Source organism: Carassius auratus, chromosome 19, assembly GCF_003368295.1.
Source record: "Carassius auratus strain Wakin chromosome 19, ASM336829v1, whole genome shotgun sequence".
Lineage (NCBI taxonomy): Eukaryota > Metazoa > Chordata > Actinopteri > Cypriniformes > Cyprinidae > Carassius > Carassius auratus.
The window spans coordinates 14,200,606-14,217,056 of NC_039261.1; the positions used below are offsets into that span (position 1 = coordinate 14,200,606).

At 36.4% G+C, this 16,451-nt stretch overlaps 1 protein-coding gene across 1 annotated transcript in view; it reads left to right on the plus strand.

The window, feature by feature from the left end:
- LOC113119502 (atrial natriuretic peptide receptor 1-like) overlaps positions 1-16,451 on the plus strand; it is a 113,562-nt gene that overhangs the window by 32,313 nt on the left and 64,798 nt on the right. Inside the window, exons 3-4 of the mRNA XM_026289033.1 lie at positions 5,939-6,126; positions 9,798-9,911. Of these exons, the coding sequence (XP_026144818.1) occupies positions 5,939-6,126; positions 9,798-9,911 (302 nt within the window). The remainder of the gene's footprint in view (positions 1-5,938; positions 6,127-9,797; positions 9,912-16,451) is intronic.

Genomic DNA, 16,451 nt, shown 5'->3' on the forward strand with positions numbered 1-16,451 from the left:
TGTCACTTGGACACTAGCACCTCTCATACTGTTGCACCACACCTGAACTACATTCCCCATGAGTCACTGCATCACAATCACCTTGCCACACCTGCACCTCATTCATCAGCCCATTTCCTTGCCACACCTGCACCTTATTTACACACACATAAAAGCAACACAATCACTCTCACTCACTGTGAAGTTTTGTTTAGCCTGTCTAGCATTTCTGAGTGTATTCCATTGTGTTTGTTCTTCCCGTGTCTTGGATTGTTTAAACTGACTCTGATTATCTGCTGCCTGCCCTGAACTCTGCTTGTTGCCATTAATGATTCTGGATATCCACAACGCACCTGATGCCGTTCCTGATTTCTGCCTGTATGACCATTTTCTTAATAAAATTCTGCGCATGGATCCGAACACCTCTGACTCCTTGTTACACTTACTCAACAATGACAGAATGAAAGTCCAAACAACTGATAAATACATTACAATAATTCACAAGTAATCCACACCACTCCAGTCCATCAGTTAACATCATGTGAAGTGAAAAGCTGTGTTTGTAAGAAATGAATCCGTCATTAAGATGTTTTCAATTTAAACCATCACTTCTGACTAAAATATGAGTTCATAATAACGCTTCCTCCAGTGAAAAAGTTCATCCTCTGTTGGTCTCTCACATTAAAATCCACCAATATATTTGTTTAATAACAAAATGCAGTCACATCACACATCCATATCACTCATTGGCCATGACGTATTTCCTAAACTGCTTTTCGATTGGTCAGAATTTATGTGTGGGAAAATTGCAACATAAGAGGAAAAGCCAGCAAACAACATGGAGACCACACAGCTATGGAGAGATGACTGCTCAGGCTTGTTTTGTCCCTGGCCATAATCTAGTACATTGTTTGTATACACCACAATATGCAAACAATACATTTCTACAATGAAGAGCGGATGCGGCTTGAAAACAACGTTCTAATGCACTGCAAACGGTGATCGGGCATCGCTCGTAACTTCAAGCGGAGGCGTTTATTTTCATTCTTCTTAACTCTGACATGCTCATGGTCATCAGACCAAATTTCTATGAGGCTCCGCATGTCCTCACTACTCCAAGTTTGTCCATGAGCTGCCATGCTAAAATAAAAACTGTCAACAAACACTTCCTTATCCCATAATGACTGTGGGAACTGGTTTAGTCCAAAATTGATCAATACTTTTTGCAGTTGGGTCTGTTCGAGGTCGGATCACGTTCTCACCAAAAACGGACCGTTCCAGAGTTCGTTTGAAAGCGTGCCGAGACCACCTCTTCAAGCAGGTCTCGGTACGCTTGTTTGGTTTGCCTTTGGTGCGCACCCGAGTGCGATCACTGCTTTCACAGCTGCCCAAACGAACTGCACCAAAGGGGGAAACGAACTCTGGTACGATTCAACCGAACTAAATGAGGCAGGTGTGAAAGCACCCATAGAACCCATTCACTGCATAGAAAATACTGGTGAGCAAGTGATGTAATGCTAAATTTCTCCAAATCTGTTATAGAGGATAATAAATTATGGGGGCTTCCCAGTGCATCATAAACGAAGAGCTTTGTGTGGTCCTGTTTAGTAACCTTTTCATCCGAAAATAACAAGCGCTCTCACATCTGTCACTGCTATTTAAGTCCCACCTGCTGTAAATCTCTCACTGTAGCACTGATGCTGCACACCTGAGAGACATAAGTACTTTTTGTTATTGTTGTGACATGTGAATATGTTTTATGACATCTATGAGTTTGGACATAAATCAGTCTTGAGTATCACATTATTTTTCCGAGCGCCATAGCAACAGACAGGGCACTTTATCTTCCGTCACGGTGAGTTGCTCCATGATCATTTATAAAATTACTGCATGATTGCAGAGGATTTCAAAGACTTCAACAGGTGATAGGAAGTCTAGATAGATAGAACAGAATCAGGGCTGCTGCTGGCCAAATGGGTGCCCTAAGCAGGATTATATTGTTGTGCCCCCGTTTCTCAAATATGATGATGGAAAAAAAAACACCTACTATAGGGGTGAAAATAGAACTTTAATCAAATAAAAAGTAAATGAATAAATTGTATTATTTACAAATTACAATTTTAGCTCTCCACATTTACCTATGGCTATAACTTTATTATGAATCTAATTTATTTTATAGCCTCAAGCATTCAGAAATCATGCAAAAGGAAATTAAGCAGTATTACTATGATAAAACCATGGCTTATTTTTGTAAGGGTTGTGATATGCACGTTTTTGTCAAATAAATTATAAAGGCTGTGTCATCTATAGCAAAAAGGAGGCCAAAAATTAAAGATTAAGTGAATATTTGAATTAAATGTTTGGTGATTAGCCTAAACAAGGATTTGATTGTCCTGTAAGTGTAACAGCAGCAGTTACATGGCCTTTGGCTCCCTTTGCAGGCATTTTTAATAACATGTACATACTGTAAATTGTTTATTTTGTATTTGCCTACATTATGTATTTTAACAGTATTATTATTAACCAATCATTATTACCTCATTGTTTTTTTTTTATATATATAATGCATTTTAAGTTATTTTAAAGGCTATTGATGGCTTTTGATACTCTTATCTCAAAATTTACTTTCATCAGAGAACATAACTTTGGACCACTCAGCAGCAGTCCACTCTTTGTGGATCTCCCCCACATTTTTGAATGGGTTTTGTTTCACAATCCTCTCCAGGGTGCAGTTATCCCTATTGCTTGTACACTTTTTTTCTACCAAATCTTTTCCTTCCCTTCGCCTCTCTATTAATGTGCTTGAACACAGATTTCTGTGAACAGCCAGCCTCTTTTGCAATAACCTTTACTGTCTTGCCCTCCTTGTGCAAGGTGTCAATGGTCATCTTTTGGACAACTGTCAATTCCAACTGCCATGATTGTGTAGCCTACAGAACTTGACTGAGAGACCATTTAAAGGCCTTTGTAGGTGTTTTGAGTTAATTAGCTGATTAGAATGTGGCACACGGTGTCTTCAATATTGAACCTTTTCACAATATTCTAATTTTTTGAGATACTGAATTTGGGATTTTCCATAGTTGTCAGTTATAATCATCAAAATTAAAAGAAATAAACATTTGAAACATATCAGTCTGTGTGTAATGAATGAATATAATATACAAGTTTCACTTTTGAATGGAATTAGTAAAATTAATCAACTTTTTGATGATATTCTAATTATATGACCAGCACCAGTATCTATTGTCTGTCTGTCATTCTATCTACCTGTCTGTTGCTCCGTCTGTAGTACTGTCTGTCTCTCTGTCAACTTACTGTTGTTCTATCATTTAACTGTGTGTAAGTCACATTCTTTCTTTCATTCAGTCTGTCTGTCATTCTATCTATCACTCTGATGTCTATCATTCTTTCTGTGTGTGTCTGTCTGGTTATCATTCTATCAGTCATTCTGAATGTCATTCATTTTGTTGCTCTGTCTACTGGGTCTGTCTGTAATTCTATCTATCATTCTGTCTGTCTTTGCTATGTATATTTGTCGGTCATCCTATCTTTCGTTCTGCTTGTCGTTCTGTCTATGCTATGCTTTGTCTGTCTGTTTGTGTCTGTCTGTCCCTATCTATTGATTGCTCTATCTATTTGTCTGTCGATCATTCTATCTATCATTCTGTCCTGTCTTTCTGTCTATCAGAAAATCTTTCTATCTGTTTGATTAGACAGATCAACAGACTGACAGACATGGGATGCACATTATCCAGTTCAGTAATATTCTATTCTGACCATGTGTGCCTTTTTATGTTTTATCAAAGGTACTGTTGTAATTAACACCTCACCTCTCTTTCTCATCGAGCTCATCATTAGGAGCGGGTCTGTGGGTAATTGCCGTGGCGATCTGACCCCTCTTTGGCATTTAGGAGCATGAAGCTCATGATTCCCTTACTGCACTGCTTCATATGTCTGGCATATGCTGCGCTTCAGTGACTGCTACCAACTCAAATGTTACCTGCCATCCAATTCACTGCGATAACCTCAAATCCTTCTCTGAAAGGGTGAATAAAAGCAGTGAAAATTAAATGTTAACTTCAATGTTAAAATACTTTATCGCAGAATAAGATACAGAGACAACTATATAGACAGCTAATAAAAGTGAATTCCAATGATGTCACTCCAGTGTGTTGTTATCATTATAGTTATGTTGTGGACTACCCTATTCATATAGAATCTGAACGATAATTATATATAGTTATTATTATCCTTGGTGTGAATGGCCTTGAGGCTCAGTGGCTTTTCTAAAACTTTGTCCGAGTATTTCAAACAAAATTGTCTCAATTAGTAGTGTGAGTTTGGGAAAGGAATTTGTTTGTGCGACCAATGGCAGACAGGAATGTTTGAGAAACCTGAAAACAATTTTTGCATGTCTGTTTAGTGACGGCAATGCGGAATAAACACAATCAGCTTTAAAAGAATAATGTGTCTTGTTGCCCTCTTTTTTTTTGTTCACTTGCGAAAAATCCTCACTTCATAGCTTCAGAAAGAACTACAATTTATAAACTAGCAAAATAATAATAATAAACAAGTCTTTGATTCTGTAAATCTTGGAACATGTAGCGCTTGGTATAATTATTGTGACAGATGTTCATTGCATAACATGATTCATCCAAGTACATGTTCTTGAAACAACATCTTCTGTTGATCCTAAAACTATTTTGACTGGGGCTTTGAATCTTTTGTCAGACAGCGACTGGATCGAGTCACGATTCATAGGTTTTCGATTCGATTCAAGAACAATTTTTGCAAGTTTAGAACGATTCAATTCGATTCAATACACAATTACATTTTATTTGATTATAACGGTTTGATTCTGCATTCTTTAAGTGCATTCACAGGATTATTTAAATGCTTCCCCTAAATTCAAATTACACAGCAGCCTTTATGGTTAGAGAATCGACAGGTTAAAGAAGTGAAGAAAAACAACAACTTTTGTCCATTGTTGGATGATAGTTTAATAATGCTATGGCATGCAACTTTTATGTGTCTGATTATCAGATAAACCTTGCACTCTTATTTCAAGGCTGTTGTTAATGCTGTGATTGTTTTAACAGTTTCCTTCGTACATTCGGTTCATCAGCATCGTTAAGTGCTTTAGACACTTACATTTCTGCTCCATCCATGCAATAAATACACAGCTTTCAACTTGTAATGACGTCGGTAACATGCCGAACTACAGAGCCATTGACAAACTACAGAAAGAGTAAAACTACTTCACTTTAGCATTACTGGCCATGAGTCCTAGGGAGAGATCACACATCAGCTGCGTCATAGACGGACGGATATATTTTGAAAGCACTGAATCGCTTTTAAAATCGCGATTTATTTGCTTTGTAGCATTTTAAATCGATTACTGTCCGAGATCGGTGATTCATAATTGAAAGATCATGTTTCGAGATCGATACATTGCATCATCAGGGTTTGTAATCGATGCATCGATAAAACGAGTGAATTGTTACACCCCTAATTTTGACACAATCATAGGCCAAACCCTTCTGTTCGCAAGTTCTCCCAGGGAGCGTCTTCCTAGCAGTTTAGAAAAAATAAATGTGTTGGGCAATCTCTCAATGTCTTTTTTATTTTTCACTTACTGGCAAATAACAAGCTTTTTAGTGGAACATATTCCGAAGGACATCAAAACCTAAAATAAAACTCTGGAAAGGTGTACAATTTGTGACCTTTAAAATGTACACTTGCCCCCAAACGTGGAAATAATGTATAAACAGAGCATTCTTTAACCTTCAGACACTGCATGAAATATAAAATAATATACAATAATAAAACATGTTGTTTAGTCAAATGTGAATATGAATTTCATTGATTAAAGACACATTTCATAGTAGTAAAAAGCGGCACTGAATTCTTTTTTTATCCTTAAAGCAGATAATTGAGTTTCACTATCTTGTGTTTGCAGTGGTGTATGTCTGCTGCAAGTGGGACACGTTTCGCAAGCTGATGGTGGAGTTCTTGAGGTTGGGTTTTCCTCAGGAGGAGTACGCCTTCTTCTTCATCGATCTGTTTGGATACAGCCTGCAGAGCCACCCTGCTAAACCATGGGCACGTGGAGATGCTGATGACAATGCGGCCAAGAAGGCATTTCAAGTGAGTTTATGTCAACAGTAGTAGTCTGAAAATTAGAGACGTGATAAACATGAGTTTCTCATGTTTATGAAAAAAGGTAAGTTGAGTAAGAATAGATTATTCACTTAATGTGCTTTAAACATTAGCGTTTCACATCATTGGTGCAGTAATGATATAATAACATACTGTATGCTTGACATCAGTGCATGGTAGTGTTTATTATGTTAATGAAAACTATCACGAAAAATTTTAGTTGATGAGCTTTTTTCCCCATGATTAAATTTAGACGATGATGAAACGACAATAAGGTCAATAAACGATAACTGTTAATATATCAACATGCAATATCGTTGATGATACAAGACAAGACTAAAATGTATTTTAAAAATAAAAACTTTCGTCAAAAAAGAAAACAAAAATATTGCCGACATGATTCTGCTATGCGAGCGTTCATGTAGGTGGTTGCCAGATATCAAAAGTACCAACCCCCAAATCAGGGCTTCTCTGTTAATTCTGATTTTGCAATCTGGCAAAAGTATAAATAAACAGGCAGGTATGTAGTAGGAAGATGATGAATGGATATACCATAAGTTAGTATACCATCACACAGGAAATGTCGAGCCATGAAAATGCCTGACACTCTCCACAGCTTTCTGAGGGAACTGCATAGGCATATTCACAGTGAAAACATATTTGTGCAGATCTTTGTTGATGTGATTAGCAGCCAGCTGCAGCTGTTTCCCCTTCAGATAGAATCAGACAGTGTTGCGTTTGGCTCAAAGTCGTAGAGAAATATTCGGAAAATGACAGCTCTGGAGATGCTAGTGAAGGCTGTCGCACGGCTGCATGTCTTCATCCGGCTCACTGCCAAACGTCACCCCCTACTGCTCCTGAAAATGAACTTTCTAAATGTTTATTTAGGCTGGAACGAGACCATATTGAACATATTTCTGTTAGCTATCTGAATCCGTTAGAACATATTTTTGGAGCAGTTAATGTCGCTGATGGTATCTGGCTGAAATGTGTGTGTGTGTACTGCTTTAAAATAGAAAGATGATAACATAAAAGTTAGCTATGAAACTGAAGGTTTGTCAATTTAGTCACAGAAGATTCAGGAATGCATATATAAAATTATTTTAGATTTTCAGCTTGCTTATCCTTGCTTCATATCATACAGCTTGATAAAGAGGGCTGTTATTACTTTTATGTGCAATCAAACTAAAGACGTTCACCTTGTGGAGGATAATATGGTCGCAAAATCCTGAAAACGGATGCCTTTAATCCGAAAAGAGATGTGTTGTGACTGACAGGACTAGGTACTGCGTTATAATGAGTTCTCACACAGACTCGCAGAGGGTCTATTTACATTCACTGGCATTAACTAACAGCTGTGGTGAGCTGACATTTACTTACCCACAGACAGGAATCATTCCATTAGGCTCATGATACAGCTAACAGTTGGTAGAGCAAATGATTTCATCAACTGTTTGCATCAGAGATGACTGTCATGTGTTTGGACATTTATGCAATAAAAGCCAAAGACTGCAGTGCAAAGCAAACATGCTCATCAAGCAGTTAGCCAGTCATGAGAAAGATTCATTTTGTTCATTTTGTTTCTGTTAAGGCAGACAGTAGCTTTAAAGTCACCATGCAATCTAAATTCACAATTTTCAAATTTTTTATGGAATATTGCAGCCTTTATTTTATATGATTTATCCATGCACATCTTTTATTTTTTTATTAATGTGGTCTTGTAATCTTTAATCACCCCAAGTCCCATCCAAATGTATTTATTAATTTATTTTCTGTTTCAAGAATGAGTCAAACATCTTATACAGTTGTTTATGAGAAGACCATCTGAAGACTTCTGGAGTATATTAGCTACAAAAGCTAAAATTCATTATATATGTATATATATATAGTTGGAATTGTTTCTAGTGCATTTTTGTATTTTTTTATAGAGTAAAGCTGCAATTATATGTGAGTAGCATACAAAGATTCACATTTGTTGAAAGTTGTAAATAAAACGAAAAAGAAGATAGAACAAAACTAGTTTTACTAGCAATTTCTGAGAGAAAATTGTTTGTACATCAAGTTGTTCGTAAATCTTTTTAAAAGCTGTTTTTGAAAATCATACATGTATTTACCTCACTGTAATGTTTTCTATTGTTGCTTGCCTATTTTGTCCTGCTGTGCAACAGAAATCCTTTCAGACGCACTGTTTTTAATCAGCTTCAGCTCCCATTATCCCTGTCAACTTCACATGAATCATAATCTGTTTTACAAATATCTTCACAGGATAGACACAAAGTGAAACACCGTGGTGGCTTTTTCTGAGTTTAAAGATTTAAGAATGCATGCTTCCAAATTTTTAGACAATAGCCTTTTCACTCAGATTGTTGTAATTTGGCAGTATCTGGCACAGATGCAAAAGAAAATAGTTGGAGGTTAAATTTTGGCACAACTGTTGGAATTATTGTGAAACTGGACATCAACGGATGACATAAAAACATTTTCTCAGAGGAGGGGACCATGAAAGAGTGAAAACAGATGCTACAGGCTTTGGGAGCTGTTGTTCGTTTGTGTGCCACCTTTTTTAATTTAAAAGCAGATTTCCAAACAAGCTGAAAGGAAAAGCACTACGTAGGAAAGTGCGTTTTGATATACAATAACTATTTGAAATAATTGAATATTCATTGGTGCTTGCTGTCCTGTTTGTTGTCCTCTACACTGGACATAATTGGGAAAATTGGATTTGTTAGACACTGACACACACACACACACACTCCATGTCTGGTCAGCTATCCTTGTGGGGACTCTCCATAGGTGTAATGGTTTTTATACTGTACAGACCGTATTTTCTATCACCCTACACCAACCCTACCCCTAAACCTAACCCTCACATGAAACTTTCTGCATTTTTAGATTTTCAAGAAACTTCATTCTGTGTAATTTATTAGCTCGTTTACCTGTGGGGACCTCAATTTAGGTCCCCACCGTGACACGAGTCCCCATGAGTCTGTGTGTATTCAGGTTTAAGTCCCCACCAGAATAGAAAATCAAGTACACACACACACACACACACACACATATCAGCATACACGTGCTGTTGTCTCTTGTGGTGAAGGTTTCCTCTTGCTAGTACCATATATCTTTAACCCTACAAAGTCTATTGTATCATATGTGATACACACATTTCTCCAGTCTCTTAGATCATCATATTGACCAAACTTTACTGAAAAGCCTACAAATACCACTAAATTGCATATTTTTGCTCAGTTTTGATCTCTGAATAGAATGTAGAATGTTTTTTTTTTCTTGAGTATGAACTCCATATTCTCAATACATCAGACTATAAAAGCCTGATGTATCAAACATTACACTCAAGAAAAAACACACTTTTTAAATAAATGGTTCCATTAAAAAAATAAATTTTTCTGATTACTATTTCATATGTCAGGCTTTACAGGTTTGAACAGCACAAAAGAACATCAAATTATAGAAATATAGTCAATAAAGACTGTGCAAACTTCACCGCTTCATGCATCTGTCCTTGAGCTGATGTGTTGATTGGAGTAGTTGAAATGTTCTGTGATTCATAGGTGTGTATCCTAACCATTGTGAATGAATGAGCACTTTTTGTCTTGTACATTATCCAACTCAAAATGTGCATTTGTGTCGAATCCTCACAGAGCGTGAAGATCCTGACCTACAGAGAGCCCCAGAACCCCGAGTACAAGGACTTTGTGTCCAAACTGAAGACAGATGCCATGGACATGTTTAACTTCAGTGTGGAAGATTCTCCGGTAAGAGTTCATTAATCTGCTTCAAAACAGTGCTATTAACTGACAAATTTTTTTTTACAAATATAAAATAAAAGCAGTAAAGTCTTGCACTGGTTGTAAAACTTTTGAGACCCGTCTCTTGAGATCATACCACTGGAATGAGATTTCTGTTCTGAAATTAATTCCTGATGAGTTTTTGTAACCACGCGGTTCCCATGTTGGATGAATATCAATCCAGTGCACACATAAGACTCCGGTGACTTTGAAGCTTGAACAAGAATGAGAATGGTTTCTCTGGCTTCTCCTGATGCTGTGCTTTTCTCCCCATCTTAATAGATTACAGCTGCACACTAACTGTTCCCCAGTGGGATGTTTCTCATGAAGAAATAAGAATTAAGGTTTAGACAATAAGAATGAATTGCGCCTGCTGATAGCTGATTGTTTACTTGCATGTGTTTATAATATTTTTTTAGCACCCAGTTCACTAAAGTAATTATGTAAATCAGATAAAGGCACAGACTTACAACATTAGTGTTGATTGCAATTTGCACTGGGCAATTGCTCGGCATACAAGCTCGTTTTGAGTGCTAGGTTTTAAAAAGATGCAGCAAACTCCAGACACCTGAATTAAATTTTTAAACGCCAAAAGTAGTGAGACTGATAACATGCATCAGCATGCGTGTGATCCACTGGTCCGAACTTAATAAGAATGAGTGGGAAGATATATGTCCAAACAAGCATCCCTGCTGGAGTGATGAAACAAACTGCAATGACCCACAGCTTTCACACCACAGACTGACAATATAAGCTGCAACTTCACGTGCCAAACACAAACAGTCAGAGTACCAGCAGGAGCCAAGGAAAAAAGTGGTTGAATCCAAAATTGTCCATTATGCATATATGTCTGATGAGACATTGTCACAAAAAAGTACAAAGTATGTCGTCCTTTGACCTGACATGTCCTGGCCAGGATTTCTAAATTGCCTAAAATGTGAAGGTTTTGGCTATGTTTTGCTATTGACACACAATCTACAATCCTCATACATTATATACTGTATATATATATATATATATATATATATATATGTGTGTGTGTGTGTGTGAGTGTGTGTGTGTGTGTGTGTGTGTATGTGTGTATTTGCTTTGAACATTCTCTGTAGATGCCACCTTGTCATACACCATAATTGGTTAATTATATACAACGCCTGCTCATTATTGTTCAAACAACTTTTTATTACCTTAAGCCAGTATGAAAACAACAGTAAAACAAAGCCAAACACTGGAAATTTCAATCAATTTAGAAATCCCAGCCTGGATTTTTTCCAGGTAAAAGAGGACATGTGGTCATCCTATTACAGATTAAAAATGATTGCTGCTGATGCTGCTGCTGATGATGCATGATGTAATATTTTGCAGATTAGAATTGACCATGATATATTTAACATTAGATGAAAAGCAATTAAGCAGGTAAGATTTTCGAGATAATATAACCTTATGGGCCAGTTTTATTAACAGCTTGCACCAGCGCAAACCATTCTTTTGGCTTTAAAATAGTACTGTCAAGATTTACTAAAGATGCACAGTGAATAATTACTGGTAAAAAGCTGTGGACAGTTATTTTTGTGACTCAAATTATGGATATGCATTTATAGTTTCCCTTTCAGATGCAAAAATCAGGCAGCGTGATTTACTAACATTGTGCTGACCAAATTACTGGTATTACTGCTATTGTTTAACACCCCAAAAAACATGTCTTAAACAATTTTTCGCTTGAAGTGGCTGCAATTTTTGTTGCTAGGAGGAGGCACCACAGAGAATAGAGAGCGTGTGGTAGAAGGGAGATTTTTTCCACACATATTAATTTATTTGGAATTCCAGAAGAACACATTATCCGAACATATCGTTTACCAAGCCATGTTATTTTTAATTTTCTTCAGGTAATAAAAGATTACTTGGAACCCTCAACTAGGAGAAAAGCAATACCAGCCCTATTAAAACTTCATGCAGCCCTTAATTTTTTGGTCTCCATTTCTTTTGAACGTACTATGGCTTCTTTACTTCTTTATTCTTGATTTGCGACTGCTCTAATTTGCGTTGTGCTTGGTATATTGCGTTGGTTGATATGTAAATGAGATGTTGTGTCTCTGTTCTTTAATTTGTGCATTGTTTTGTTAGTACATCACCTGGAGAAATTTCCATGCCCATCTGCACTGTTTTTGGAATTGCGCTCTCATGCTAATTTGTCCTGTTAAGTAAAACTGGGCCTATATGAGGATATGCGGATAAAGTTTTATTATTATTATTATTATTTATTTACGTTTTTGTGATGAAATAATAATTGCATGTGTTGAACCTGGCTAAAATGGACTATGGTGTTAATGAGTATATTTGTTTAAATTAAATCTTTTGCGTGTCAAAGTTGTGCAATAATTTAATGAATTCACTGCTTTGTGTTTTTAATTGTTGCACAATATCCAATAACAGAAGATCACAACCAACAAAAAGCTTAATATTTAGTTAGGTTCTCCAGAGGTTTTGGGGTAGAAAGGGAAACTGGCCCCCTGGAACTGAAATGACTGAGATGGTGGTTATTAGTCAGAGATGATTGAAGTTGCTCACTCTGCTTGTTTGTGCTCTGACAGTAAATGTCACCCGGCACTCGCCAGAAAAAAAAAACAGTGCATGTGTGCAGGATGAGTGACCTTTCACTGACAGTGGGGAAGAGTGCTAATTACCCTTAGCTGCAGGTCTCCTTGTGCGAGTCTGTCACCACACCAGAGTCTGTTAACACACAAGAGTCTGATCAGCTCAGGGCTGGTAAAGATGTGTGCCCTGAATGAGCTTCCTGCCCACCCATCCTCTGAAGCTGAACTACAAGTTATTGAGTGTTTTATACAACGCACCCACTAATGACCTTCTAGAGGAATTGGTTCTGATTTGATCTCTTGTGATGATGGGGGTCCTTGCCAGATCCATTTCTTCGCTGTTAGCTGTGGGATTTTCTGCTTCCCTTGATCTCTTAGAAATATGGGTTCTTTCTAGCACCTTAGATTTGAGAAAAAATATTTATATATATATATATATCTTCTTTTAGGTGTTTAGGGCTCTTGAGTTCTTTAAATGATTCTCTGAAGATTCACCAAGTAGTTTCATGCTGCATACTAGGTTCTTTGGATCATTGTTTGGGTTTGTGTGTTATTTACAGTAGGGCTAATTCATCTAAGCATGTATTTATTGATTTATTTTTCATACTATAATTATTTATTATTATTTATATGATTTTTTTCATCCTTTCGTCTAAAACTCATGACTTCATTCCATGGTACACAAAAAGAGAACTTAAGCAAAAAGCTCAAGCTGCTATTTTCCATGCAATCTCAAATGCGTCCAAATATTTTAAGTAGGGCTATTCATTTAAAACATTAATTTGGTGCAAATGATTAAATAATTAAATATGTGAAAATGCATTGAAATTATCAATGCATTTAATGCACCCCTCCCCAACCAGACCTTTAGTACACAGACCTGTACACACTGAGTAGATTACATACATATTCAACACAAATTGTCACGCGGCAATGCAAATAATGTGAATTTGGTGCCATATGCCTCAATCGTGTCTTTCACACAAGTTAAAAAATTTCAACTCAAGCAGAAAATTAACATGAGCAATCAATCAGCAAAGACACTTCCGGTTTGACATGTCTAGTTGTATCAAAAAATGAAGGGGAGCATTACACAATGTTTTTATCTGCATCCCGTTATTGCTCTAGATTACTTGGCAGGTGTTTTTTGTGTCACTAGCATGAATAAAATTATATATTAATCTCCTCCATTTTCTGATACAACCGAAGTTGTCAATGTACTCTTCGTTGATTGGCATGCGTGACAACTTGTGTTGAATTTTCCACATGAGTTGAAATTTTTCAATTTGGACGAAGGACACAACTGAGGCGAATACCGCGCTTTTGCTCCAAACGCGTCACACGGTTATTATAAACAACATTAATAAATAAACTTTAATACCAATTTTTATCATTATGAAATGTTGGATCAAAATATTTCTTTCTAAAGCTGCATTTTGTGATGTCAATTCTTTTCTCATTTAACATAATAGTGACGTTAAATTACTTTTTATGGGGTCATTTCTCAGCCAAAATTGATGTGCGATTAATGAGATTCATGTAGACACAATGACTACTTTACATCGACATAAGTAATCTAATTGTTTACCTTATTCTAAATAAGACAGTGTTATGTTTATGGTGCTTACATGAGTTGCTTTTAGAATCCTTTCATGTTTCTGTTTTACATGTTAAATTGCATAGATTGATTAATGGCACACATCATTATGTCCTAACATGACGCCATCCAAATTCCCCTCCAAAATTTAATGTATAAATATATAGTTTGTCTTCGTTATGATGCCATATCATTTTAGTTGTTTCATTTTTAATTTTACAAAAGCTACAAGCATCATTTTTTAATGTTGTGCATTCATATCTATGGTAAAAATTTTATTAAATGTTAAAAACACTATTAAAACTAAAAGTTGGAATACACTATACTATTAAAATCTGAAAAGATTTTATAACACTGGGCATTTTACACTTCGCTACAAATCGCTATAGAGGAAAAACTGGGCATATTATAATTAATGATTGATCACACACATTCATAATTTAGAAGAAACACGTGCCTTGTTGCTAGAACACACATGGCAAATAAAAACAATAAAAAAGATCAAAATATCAAACATGTTTGATCTCCTGAACTGGATGAAATCGCAGTATGAATCTTAAAAAATGCCTATTATATACTACATGATTTTCTGTGAAGTCTGTCAACCCAAAATTTATTAGCAGTGCCTGGAAAGAGTTGCAGCTGTGTTTCCATAGATAACTATTAGATGAGATATGCCGTATGCTCTGTGCACTGTCAAATTATTTTCTGAGGGTCTAACAAGGTGCCTGCAACTCTTCTTGCTGTTCTGTCATCTGTTGTTCTAGTCTGTTAGCCTGATGCATCCATCCATTTCTCCAGGGTATGAGCTCATTTGGAAGGTTCCCTCTGCCTGCAGCTCACACGTCTGTCTCTCCAATTAGTTGTTCTTTTCACTGCCATCAAATTATTACAGCCGAAACACATTCTCTCTCTATCACTATCAGTCTTTTGCTCTCTCTTTCTATGTCCTTGTACTTGAACTATGCACTTCTTCAGAGTATCTCAAGTTTCCCTTTCCCATTTCACCATGGAAGTCCTAATTTCTCCATAAATACTCTTTTTAGTCCAAAGATTTGTTAGGCATTACTCTATGATTGGTCGGCCCATGTCACTGTAATGTATATGACAAAAATAAGACAAATGGAGAGAGGTGTGGCAAAAGTTGCTTCCTTTTTAGGGGATTTAATCTACAATGAGCTTTCACATGTAGAGGCATCTAATGGTGGGAACAACAAGTGCAGACATTCATCAGAGGTTACAGACATGGTTGAAATAGGAGTTATGGATAATGAACAAATTACATGTCCTGTTGTTTGTGATAAATGGTGTCATTAGTAGTTGTTGTTAAGGCTAATATTACTTATAACCCTAAGTATGCAGTCAGATACTGATAAAACATGCAAAACATTCCATAGTCACATAAAAGGAGGGACTTGAGCCATATCTAACTTAACCCTCTGGAGTCGATTAACGTGTTTACGAGTTATGAGTCATTTTCTCCTGATAACCCCGAAATGAACTTAAATTACACTTTCAGTTTTGATCGTACAGATAAGAGCAATACATCAATCGAATCTGTAAAGGGTTTACTTTTTTTGTATATAGACATAATAACAACAAAACTTTGTGCACTTAGAAAATAAAGAAAACAAACAAGGTGCGCTGTCTGCAGCCTTTGTCTGCGCTGATCTTCATTTACAAACACGTCATTAAAATGAACTGTAAGGCAAGTTTATTTATATAGCACATTTCGTACACAATGGTAATTCAAAGTGCTTTACATAAAAGAAAGTAAAATAATCATGAAGAAAAATAATAACAAAAATAAAACAAGCAATTTTAAAACTTTTAATGATTTTACATAAAAAATAAAATAAAACAGTGAAAATATAGTGCAATCAGTTCGGACATTGCACAGTGCTCATTCAATAAATGCACAGCTAAAAAGATACGTTTTGAGTCTAGATTTAAATGTGACTAGTGTTTTAGCACATCTGATCTCTTCTGGAAGCTGATTCCAACTGCAGGCAGCATAGTAACTAAAGGCAGACTCCCCTTGTTTTTTGTGAACCCTTGGTATTTCTAACTGACTTGATCCTAGTGATCTGAGAGCTCTGTTAGGTTTATATTCAGTGAACATATCTGCAATATATTTCGGTCCTAGGTCATTTAGAGACTTATATACGAGTAAAAGTACTTTAAAATCAATCCTAAATGTAACTGGAAGCCAGTGTAAGGACCTGAGGACTGGTGTGATATGCTCAGATTTTCTGGTTCTAGTCAGAATCCTGGCAGCAGCGTTCTGGATGAGCTGCAGCTGTCTAATGGTCTTTTTGG